General features: G+C 52.2%; 1 protein-coding gene across 1 annotated transcript; it reads left to right on the top strand.

The window, feature by feature from the left end:
• The first annotated feature begins 1,632 nt into the window (after positions 1 to 1,632).
• LOC130474618 (4F2 cell-surface antigen heavy chain-like) lies at positions 1,633 to 11,234 on the top strand. The gene is made up of 8 exons (XM_056846312.1): positions 1,633 to 1,957; positions 6,381 to 6,539; positions 7,690 to 7,775; positions 8,127 to 8,204; positions 8,901 to 8,959; positions 9,371 to 9,545; positions 9,939 to 10,064; positions 10,893 to 11,234. Exons 1-8 carry the CDS (start codon positions 1,633 to 1,635, stop codon positions 11,232 to 11,234), a joined length of 1,350 nt encoding a protein of 449 aa, XP_056702290.1.
• The last annotated feature ends 373 nt before the right edge of the window (positions 11,235 to 11,607 follow it).

Below are 11,607 nucleotides of genomic sequence, written 5' to 3'. Positions count from 1 at the left end.
GAGTGAAAACAACAGTAATGTTGGATTTGTGATTGGGAGGTGGTGGTAGAAAGAAAGCGCCGTCAGGTTGCAGCCGACTTACGGCGACCTTGTGGGGTTTTCAAGACAAGAGATGTTCAGAGATTGTTTGCCGTTGCCTGCCTCTGCATAGCGACCCTGGACTTCCTTGGTGGTCTCCCATCCAGGTACTAACCAAGGCCGACCCTGCTTAGCTTCTGACGAGATGGGGCTAGCCTGGGCCATCCAGGTCAGGACAAGTGAGAAGTGCTGGGGATACAACACGAATTCTTTTGTGTCTCTGATGGTCAAAATGTGTCAGCAGCCTTTCCAAATAATATTTATGTATGATATAACTGCAACAAAAACAGGATCCCATAAGAGTACAGACAACTCCTGGCTGAGGAAGAACACTCTGCCCAAGCTCAGACACGGGCTTAACTTCCCAAATGTGGAAGGAGAGTTGGTTTTTATACCCCTCTTATCGCTATCTTTTAAGGAGTCTCAAAGCGGCTTAACCCCTTCCCTTCCCCTCCCCACAACAGGTGCCTTGTGGGGTAGGTGGGACTGAGAGAGCTGTGACTGGCCCAAGGTTACCCAGCAGTCTTCAGGTGGAGGAGCGGGGAATCGAGCCCGGTTCTCCAGATTAGAGTCCGGCACTCTGAACCACTATGCCACGCTGGCTTCTGGAGCCTGAATGTCGCAGCCTCTGTCCCCGAGCCTTTCCCTGTATATTCCCAAGTATGTGCATGGGGACTGTGGCAACCGAGTGAGGACAGGGAGGTATTCTGGATGTGCCTAGAGCCACTGCATCATAGGTCAATCTGCCTTTAGCTTCCTCTTTCCAGAATCTTTTGCTCTTTTATTTGTTTAAAACATTTATTAGCTGCCTTTCTTCCTTAACGGAGCTCAAGGCAGCTTACAATATAAATAAAATACATAAAATTGAGTACATAGAAATACATACAACCAAAAAAAGTTTAAATCAAAATTTAGGAAAGTTTTAATCAAATGTCATCCTGAATAAAATTGTCTTCAGCTGTCTCCTAAAGGAAGACTAAGGGGGCCAGGTGTACCTCTGTGGGGAGATTGTTCCATGACTGTGGGGCTGCCACCAAAAAGGCCCTGTCTCTTGTACCCATCTTGTGAGCTTCCTTGATTGGTGGGACAGTCAGGAGAATCTCTCCCTGTGCTCTTAATTCCCAGGCAGGAGGAAAGTATGGAAGAAGACCGTCCTTCAGATGCCCCAGGCCAAAGCCATGCAGGGCTTTAATGGTCAAAATTAACACCTTAAATTTGGCTCAGGAGTAGGGCCGCCAGCTCTGGGTTGGGAAATACCTGGAGAGGAGGGCGGGGTTTGGGGAGGGGAGGGACTTCAATGCCATAGAGTCCAATTGCCAGAGCGGCCATTTTCTCCAGGTGAACTGGCCTCTATCAGGTGGAGATCGGTTGTAATAGGTGGAGATCTCCAGCCACCACCTGGAGGTTGGCTATCTTACTCAGGAGTGGATCAGTAGCCGGTGTAATGGCTATACTGCCAGGGTCCCGTGGTCCCGGTAGCTGGCCCTGACCAGCAGTCTAGCTGCGGTGTTCTGTTTTTGTCCCCTCCACAGCTCTGCGACGAGGGCCTGAAAGATGGGCACGGCCGAAGCCACCGTTGCCTGCCAGGAGCCCAGCGAACGGCTGCCTCTGCTCTGCCAGCCTTCTCCTAGTACCACCTACCTGAGCCAAGAGGAGGTGGTGAAGCAGGCGAGAGCTGCCCCCTGGCAAGGGCTGCGCATGGCCCTGCTGGGCCTGGTGGGGGCCCTCGTTGCCTGCATGCTGGCCACTGCCCTGGTGCTCCTGCTCACGATGCCCCGGCCAGCCCCACCGCTGACCTGGTGGCAAAAGGCTTCCTTCTACCACCTGCCGCCCACCTCTTTCCCTGACTCTGACGGCGACCGACACGGAGACCTCGAAGGTAAGGGGCGGGGGAGGCAGCCGGTGCCTCCCCCCCTGAGCTGTGGCCTGGACAGTCCTGGAGGCAAAACTGCAGCTCTGTGTCTGTCCTGCGTACCAAATGCTCCAGAGGCTCAGTCATTGCCATCTCCTGCCAGAAAAGCAGGCGCTATGAAGAGGGAGTGTAGTGTCGGGGTTAGAGTGTTGGACTGAAGCTTGAGTTCAAATCCCCGCTCTGCCATAAAGTTCACTGAGTGACTATTCGCCTGTCACTCTCTTTGGTGTGTGAAGGGGCCATCAAGTTGCAGCTGACTTATGGTGACCCCTCGTGTTTTCCGGGCCAGAGATGTTCAGAGGTGGTTTGCCATCGCTTGCCTCTGCGTAGCAGCCCTAGACTTCCTTGGTGGTCTCCCTGCCAAGTACTAACCAGGGCAGACCCTGCTTGACTTCTGAGATCTGACCAGGTTGAGCCAGGTCACGGCACAAAATGCATGGGCATTCAGAGACTGCCTCTGGATTTGGAGGTTCCCTTGAGTCCCAAAGGCTAGTAGCCACTGATGGGCCTCTCCTCCATGAATCTTTTGAGCCCCCTTTTAAAGCAACCTGTACTTGAGCTATCACTACCTCCACTGGCAGTGAATTCCATAGTATCCACAGGATATCTAAGAAAGGGGTATGGAAGACTGGCAAACCATCCCTGATCAGAGTAGGTCAGCATCTAAAGACCAGGATCCTGGCAGACTTCATAAACTCAAAAAGCTCTCCAGAGAGTTTAATGTGGTTTAAGAGAATGAGAGAGAGAGAGATTATCCCTTCCTCCCTCTGTTTCCTCAAGTCAAACAGGTTCTTGAAGCAATATGAAAACCTGCCAAACCTGTTAGACAAAGGCAGCCACGGAGTGAGTTGTCTTTCCTCTTTCCGTCTCTGCCTTTTTCAAACCACCTTTAGTTCTCTAAGGCCTTTTATCCGGGGACATTTCCCATGGTCACCTCTAGGGTTGCTAACCTCCAGGTAATAGCTGGAGATCTCCTGCTATTACAAGTGATCTCCAGCCAATAGAGATCAGTTCACCTGGAGAAAATGGCCTCTTTGGCCATTGGACTCTATGGCATTGAAGTCCCTCCCCTCCCCAAACCCCACCCTCATCAGGCTCTGCCAAAAAAAATATCCCGCCGGTGGCGAAGAGGTACCTGGCAACCCTAGTCACCTCTGCCAATTGCTTTCATATCACATCACTTACTTGCCTAGTCCCTTTAACTGGAGATACCAGGGATTGAACCTGGGACCTTCTGCATGCCACGCAGATGCTCTGCCCCTGAGCCACAGCCCCTCCCATTGCTTCACTGCTTTGGGGCTTCCTTTTGATTATGCATGCCTTTTCCGCCTGTCAGAGGTCACCTCGCTCTCCCCACGCATTTTGGCTGTGTTTTCCAGATGCTGTTTTAGCCAGAATCTGGAAAACGTGGGCAAAATGCGTGGGCAGAGTGAGGTGACCTCTGACAGTCAGGAAAGGCATACATAATCAAATGGAATCCCTGAAGCAGTCGGCAGTGGTGACCGCGGGGAGACGTCCCTGCATAAAAGGCATAAGACAATGTTTAGAGTTAGACCAAACCCTTCTCTGTCTCCAGTGTCCTATTTCCAGGCTTAGCCTGGCTGGAGCGGAAATCGGGTTTGGGGACAAAATCCTGTTGAATTGTGGCCTTTAGACTCAGGAAGGAAATCAAAGGCCCGCCCGGTCTCCCTCCCCACCCTGCCTGTTAGTTTAATCACGATTTCCCAGCAAAGCAAGAATGGAGGCAGACGAGGACGTCCCACCAGACCAGGAGTCATCTGATCGTAACCCCGGACACCTTGCCGTCTGGAGTCCTCCAGAGCTGGGACCCCCCAAGGAAGTTCCCAGGAAAAGGCCAACAGGCGCCTGTTTGGGATCGAGAGGGACACCCTAATGCTAGTTTGTGGCCAGGCCTTCTGCTGCAGCTTGTTACAGTTCTTGTAGTTGCTCTGCTGCAGTCTCACAGCAGACGAGAGTCAGATGATTGTCAATCCTCGCAAGTTTGCTATAATCCTCTGCAGAAATCTGGGGTGAGCCGGTGGGCCCCTTGGCCCATGTCAAGCTTCTTTACACCTTTCAAGCTTTGGCCTGGATCTCATTCTTTGATTAATAAATAGGGCATTGTTAAGTCAGGAAGGGACTGTTGCTATCCTGATCTGGGGTTGCTAACCTCCAGGTGGGGCCTGGAGATCTCCCAGAATTACGACTGATCTCCGAACAGCTGAGATCAGCTCTCATAGAGAAAATGGTACCTTTAGAGTAGGGTTGCTGTCAGACTTCAGTACCTCGTTGCATTTCAGCAATAGTAAACTTCACTCCAGACGGTGCAGAGAGTTTAAAGTTTTATTAAGAAAATAAACAGGTTCAGGATATCTTACAAACTTAAGGTTGGAATACGGATTGGGGAAACAGTGGTCAACTTTATAGGGAACATACAATACAATTGATTACATCAGCGGTAGGACATGAAAGGGGGCAGCAGAGTTGTTTTGAATATAAAAGGATACAAGGTGACAGTAAGGAAATGTTCGCCAGTGATTGTCCTCTACCAAACCTCCTGGTGAGATTGACTAGCAAGCAGCCGGGCGATCACTGGGCTCCCAGGCATTTGTTCTGCGGCGCCAGAGATCTCACCTGGATCTCTATTGAAACTCTAATGCCAGGCGATCAAAGGAAAGAGAACGGGGTGGGAAGGAGACACAAAGTCTGCTCATCCGGGGCTCGACTGGACGCCCTCGCTGACACTCCGCCTCCCCAAAGACCCCTCCCCGGGGTCTCTTGGTTTGGTGGGGTAGTGCCGATGGAATTCCAATACTAGGGTGGGGGCTTTGACATGTACAGCGGACACCCACTCATCGTGGCTAGAGTTCAGGTGTTTCCAATGGACGAGATATTCCAGCTGGCCCCTCCACACTCGAGAATCTAACACCTTGGAGATCTCAAAGTGCTGTTCCCCTTGTACCATAATTGGGGTAGCCGCTGCGGGTTCAGGGTGCCATTCAGGTGCCAGTACGAAGGGTTTTAATAGACTTACATGAAATACCGGGTGCACCCCCTGTAAGGTTTTTGACAATTCCAACTCCACTGTAACCTCATTGATAACCCAGGAGATTGGGAACGGCCCCACAAATTTTTGACTCAACTTTTTGCACGGACATAACGACCTGAGATTCTTGGTGGAGAGGTACACCTTCCCTCCAACCTTTAATTCCCATTGAGGTGCCCTGTGTTTGTCTGCCTGCGCCTTGTACCTCTCCTTCGCCTGTTCCAAGTTTTTTACAAGTCGGGGCCAGGTGTTCCTCACTGTGTTGGCCCACACTGATACCTCGGGAGGGTCGCCGCCCAGCGGGAGGGGTATGGCCCCCAAGGGCCCGAAGTCCATCCCGTAGACCGCCTTGAACGGGCTTATACCAGTAGCAGAGTGTACCGAGTTATTGTAGGCGTATTCTAGGAACGACCTCTCGGCTTCGCTCCTCCCCTTCTCCGTACCAAGCAGCTAGCGGTCCCCGGTAGGATCCACCACATGGTTCTGAAGCCACCCATTCGCTGGTCCCGATTCTCTGACGCTGCTCAAGTTGCGCAGGCAAAGAGGTCCACGTCGGCATCTCGGGAGAATCGGTAAACCCAAGCAGGCACTGCTCCGGGGTCGCTGCTTCTAAGTCAAAATCCATAAGGGAGGTTGCCCCCCGACCTTCGCTCTGGCGGAGGACTTCTCCCGTCAGGAGCGAGCGTGCAGATTGCTCGGTCATACTAACACTAATTATTACTAACACGGAAAATAAAATAAAAACAAAAATAAAAAATAAAAAGTAAGGTTAGGATTCCAACCTCGCTGACAGTTGCCAACCTCCAGGTACAAGCTGGAGATCTCATGCTATTACAATCTCCAGCCTATAGGGATCCGTTCACCTGGAAATAGGGTTGCCAGGACCCTCTTTGCCACCAGTGGGAGGTTTTTGGGGCAGAGCCTGAAGATGGTGGGGTTTGGGGAGGGACTTCAGTGCCATAGAGTCCAATTGCCAAAGCGGCCATTTTCTCCAGGGGAACTGATCTCTATCAGCTGGAGATCAGTTGTAATAGCAGGAGATCTCCAGTTAGTACCTGGAGGTTGGCAACCCTAGTCTCCGTCTTGATGTGGAGGTGGAGGGGGTATGGGCTCACTCCTGAATACTGCACAGGATGTTGCAAACTGGCTGAAACTTACAGCAGTCTGTCCCTGCCAGCTTACAGCAGCTGCGAAGCAACGGCCAAGAAGGCCAAAGACCCAGCAAGCTCTGCAGGGAACTCTGGGAACTGTAGTTCCTTGAGCAGCCCAGGCAGGTGCTGTTTGGTGAACATGCTAGAAGGTGACAGTGTTTGTCCACTGCCCCCCACCCCACTCTACCTCCAGGTGTGAGACATCTCTTAGACCAACTAGTAGAACTCCGCATCCAAGCCCTTGTGCTGGGCCCTGTCCTCGAGGGAGACGGTGCCAATTTGAGCAGGATTTGCTCTGCCCACGGCTACCTGGAACAACTGCGGGCACTGGTGACCGATGGACACAAGCAAGGTACAGAGGGCAGGCAGGCAGGCAATGAAGAAGGGGGGGAGAGTTGCCCTACCCACCTCATTCTGGGGCCTGGACTTCTGAAATTTCACCCAATCTCCAGACTATAGAGATCAGTTCCCCTTAAGGAAATGCCCCCTCCCTTCCCATTTCCCCCTCCAAACTCTGCCCTCCCCAGGCAGCAATTAGGAATTTAATATTTAACTTACAGTCCACCCTTACCCCAAGATCTTGTTCACACACACTGCTGCCCAGTAGTGTATCCCCCATCCAGTATGTGTGATCCTCATTTTTGTTACCCAGATGTAGAACTTGGAGTTGGCAGTCCTACCTGGGGCACTGGGTGGGGGGGTCACCCAGAATCTTTTTTTGGGTGGGGGGAGGCTGTAAGCTGGAATTTCAGCTTATCTGAAAATTAGGCCTTCACTTCCCCAGCCCAGATGTGCAGAAATGTGCTGTATGTACTCATCGGAGAGAGGAAAGCACTCTGCACATGCTTTGAGGCACTCTATTTAGAAAATGTGGGTCCGGCCTTGAAATCTGCTCGAGGAAGGTCGCAACAACAAAACAAATCCTAACAGTGAAAAGTACATGATGAGTAGCCATGTTAGTCTGTCACTAGCAGTAGAAAAGAGCAAGAGCCCAGTAGCACGTTCAAGGCTAACAAAATTTCTGGCAGGGTAGCTGAGCTTTCTGAAGAAGTGAGCTGTGGCTCACGAAAACTCAGACCCTGCCAGAAACGGTTAGTCTTTAGGGTGCTACTGGACTCTTGTTCTTTTCTACTGCTAGTGAAAAGTACAGTAAAAGAATGCAAGTCAATAAAAATAAAAAACTTAGCAACAACCCCCCCGCTAATAGGGCATCAATGCCAATCAGGCAAACAGAGCTGTCTAAGATGATATTGATATAACAGTCCTCAGACTAGGAGCAGAACATAAAACAGCCAAAAAGGAGGGAGCCCCTTAGAGAAAAGGCTGGGTACAGAGAAATGTCTTGGCCTGGGCTTAATAGATGGTAGGGTGGTGCCAGGCAAGCATTGGTTGCGGGAGGGCAGCCCCAGGGAAGGTGCCGCCATGGAAAAAACTCATTAGAACGGGTTTGGGGGCTAATCGTTGGGGCTCAAGCTAAGCAGTGTTCCCCACACCCCACCCAGGGATCCGAATCCTACTGGAACTTCCAACCTGGGCAGAAGAGCTGGACCCAGTTGCTGAGGACAACGGGACAGGAGTGTACCTGAAGGTAACAGCCCATCCCTGCCTCTGCCTTTCTTCCCTAACTCAGGTGCTCTTTGTTGCTTCTGTTTCCTCAGGGCAGTGGCGAGGGGGCGGGGAGAGATTTTTTTCAGTGAGTTGATGTTGCTTTGCTTAATTTCTAAAACAAGCCAGTTGCATTTAAACCCGCTTGGAAGCCTGGGAACTTTCCCTCGATCCCAGATGTGTAGAGGCTAGCCGAAGAGGTCTTTGTGCATGTTCAGGGAGCTCAGATTAAGGCCCTACTTAAAGGTAGAGTGTTCCAACGTGACGGGTTTTATGGGTGAGTCCTGACTCTGGGTCCCACATCCCTCCAGCCTATTTTTGCCTTCTCCTGCAGGAGGCGCTGCAGTTCTGGCAGGCCCAAGGAGTGAATGGATTCCTGGTGGCCAAGGACCCCCCCTGGCGTCTGGATGCAGTAAGTACATTGCCAATGGGTAGGATGGGGGGGATGTCTAAAACTGCATTGCAGTGTCTCATCTCGGGCAACTTCAGCAATGGGGGGTGGCGGCAGCTGGCAGCCATTTGGCATCCGTGCCTGTGACGGTGTTTTCTGACCACAGCCTCCTTGGCAGATCTTAATAGACCAGAAGGTGCCCGCTTAATAGGTGTTTAGAGACAAAGGGAAGTTTTAAATGCACCTTTATGAGTGGGAATGGGTGAACCAGGACAAATGTTCGTTGGCTTGCCAACCTCCAGGTGGGGCCTGGAGGTCTCCTGGAATCACAACTGATCTCCAGGGATCAGTTCCCCTGGAGAAAATGGAAGCTTCAGACTCTATGGCATCACATCCCTCCTGAGTTCTCTCCTTTCCCCCGACTCTGCCCTCCCCAAGCTGCACCTCCAGATCCCCAGGAATTTCCCAACCTGGAGTTGACAACCACACATGTGGGTCTGGATCAGGGTCAGAAACTCCCAGCATGTGAGCCAACGTGCAGCACACCAGACTGTTGAACAGCATGCTAAGCCGGTTCTCTGGGTCAGCCGCTGGGCCAAGCCCTAGAGGTGCTTGTTAGCACACCAGTGCCTTCATAGGAAGATGCTGTGCTATTTTCAGCCCTCGGGCCAAAAGGTTGCCTGGCCCTTAATTTCAAGGTGTGGCATATGGTTGCAGGTCCTGAACGTCTGGAGTGAGCTGGGCAGACAGAGAGGGACGGATCAGGGCGAGGAGAGGTGAGTATGTAGGATCTTGGGGGGGGGGGCGGTAAAAGGTAAAGGTCCCTGTGCAAGCACCGGGCATTCCTGACCCATGAACGGAGTACTCATGGGTACTCAGAAGGATGGAAGGCTGAGTCAACCTTGAGCCGGCTACCTGAAACTGACTTTCGTAGGGATAGAACTCAGGTCGTGAGCAGAGCAGTACTGCAGCTTACCACTCTGCGCCACGGGGCTCTTCCGGGGTGGGGGGGGTGGGGGGGAGTATCCCACTATTTCCAAATTCCCCTTTCCCCTGCCCAAGTGCTGTGGGGACCCCTAGAGGCAGCATTGGGGAATGCAGGGGGATGGGCAAAACTCCAAAACAGAAAATTGGGAACTGTAGTGTCTGCTTGCGTGGAAGGCTGTGTACTTGCCAATCTCTCGCAGAGTCCTAATGGTCTGGGACCAGAGTGAAACCTGCAACATTTCCCACCGGGTGCCAAGCAGGGTCATCCTCACTTGCACCCTACCAGGAAGCGAGAGGAATCTGACGGCTGGTGCCCTGACCCAGCGGGTGGAGGCGGCCCTGCAGAACCCCGGAGGGTCGTGGCCCGGCTGGACGGTGAGCAGGAGGGCCTGGGGCATCTCTGTAGCGCTTCACTGCCAGCTCATAGTGGGGGGAACTAGTTTGCATCCAGCGGCTTGTGCAGTGTGGGGGCTGTCTTGGGGGGTGGGGGTGCGTCTGTGTGAATTGGAGGCCACAGGAAGAACAGGGGCCAAAGAAGGAGGGAGATGGGGGCGATAGGGATGTTCCAGGAGCCTTCAGGATGAAAAAAAAAGCAGACTGCAGCTTTGGAACCAAAGAGTGAACAACTTTGTGCAGACTGCAGTTTTAGGAAGAGGTGGGGCAGAAGGAGGGGGTTGGACTAGATGACCCTGGTGGTCCCTTCCAACTCTATGATTCTAAGTGCCCGGCTTCCATGCCCACGTGCCTCCTCTCTCCTTGCTCTCCCAGGTGGCTGGGGGGCTGCCGCTGGCTGCAGATTTGGGGGAGACGCTTGGGGTTCTACTGCTCAGCCTTCCTGGAACGCCCCTCTTGCAAGGTGGGGCAGGATCCCCAATTCCACTGGGCAACACTATGGTGAGTAAATAAATGTGAGTCCCTGGCCAAATATTTGGAGTGGTATAAAGGCAGAGTTCTGGGATATTTCTTATTTTGGGGGGGAGGCATTCTCTTTCATCCCCATAAACCTTTCACCTGCCCCTTGAACATGGAGGTCAAAGTTGTGATGGAGCCGCTGACCTTTTTGCAGTGAGAACAGAAGTCTGGACTGTGTGGTCTTGGCATCAGAACTTGAGTTTAATAACATCTCACTGTTTCCTTTGTTTTTAAATAAATCAATTTTATATGTCTCCATTTACAGTATACGGAATTTATCTTAATTTAGCCAGAGTTTTGATTTGGCATAGACAAAGGCAAGGACTTCTCTACTCACTGAGTAATTGCAAGCCACCACGTGCCGCAAGTTTAGGTGGCGCTGAACAGGAATCAGACAGGCGAACTCCGTCAAAAGGTGATGCTAGCCACCCTGACTAAATGGAACCTCCATGTTCAGAGACAGGAAACCCTGAATACCAGTGAGGGAGGGGTCATGTTGGGGAGTCTTTGCCCTCTGTGCTCTCCTTTTGAGCCCTCTGGGGGATTCTGGCTGGCCTTTGGTCACAGCCGCTCTCAGGGTTCAGGACTTGAATTCAGACTTTGCAGACAGCAGAAATCTTTACAGAGTGAGCACAGCCCACGGGAAAGCTCTCCTGTGCAAATTCCACTGCAGTGAATGGGGCTGGCACCCACACTTTGTTGTGAGCGTTTCCGCACCTCCTGCTTACAGCCATGGGTCAAAGGTTCTCCTGGTGATGCAACCTCTTCCTTCCTTGATTGTGATTCTCTTTTTCTCTCTGTCTCTTGCAGAAGCCGGGCACGAACGGGCACCCTCTTACAACCCTCTACCGCTCCCTTCTGCCACTCCATGCAAATTCATTTGCATTGCAAGGTGCCAGCTTTACCCCTCTGCCCCTCACCGGCCCCTCTGAGGATGTCTTTGTTTTTCTACGACCCGGCACCTGCTCTGGCATTCTGGTGGTCCTGAACTTGGGCTCACAGACCCACCAGCTCAACCTGAGCCAACCCAGCTTCCCAAACCATGCCAGGGTCCTGTTTAGCAGCCGTCCTGAGCGCCAGAGTGAAGTCAACATGGAAGAAGTCCGGCTGGTCTCACACCAAGCTCTCTTCCTCAAAGTACACTCAAGATAGGGCCGTGATTGGCATGCCTTCTGGGAACTGCTCATCAGGCAGCCAATGGGATGAGGAAGGAAGGAAGGGACAGTCTTATTGGTTACTTTGCTGCTTTGTGATTGGCAAATGTAAGAGATGCTCTTATCCCATTGGCTCTTGTGGACTCTTCATTCTTCCTATCATCGGTGTGGTTTAAAAAGTTGAGAGAGGGATGGGCCAGGGGAATGGAGTGGGGATAGAGACCATGGATTGGACATCTCTAACCATGTGAGAACGTTGGAATTATGCTGGTAAAAATGCAGGGGAAGGATTTCAGACCAGGTGGCCTTTCCCCAGCAGCCAGAGCCGAGCCCAGCGATTAAACCGCCAACTCCCGGGGCGGATCCAGCCT

This window comes from Euleptes europaea, chromosome 3, assembly GCF_029931775.1.
Source record: "Euleptes europaea isolate rEulEur1 chromosome 3, rEulEur1.hap1, whole genome shotgun sequence".
Taxonomy (NCBI): Eukaryota; Metazoa; Chordata; class Lepidosauria; order Squamata; family Sphaerodactylidae; genus Euleptes; species Euleptes europaea.
The sequence above is the reverse complement of the archived record's forward strand: the minus strand, read 5'-3'. Positions and strand labels throughout refer to the sequence as shown.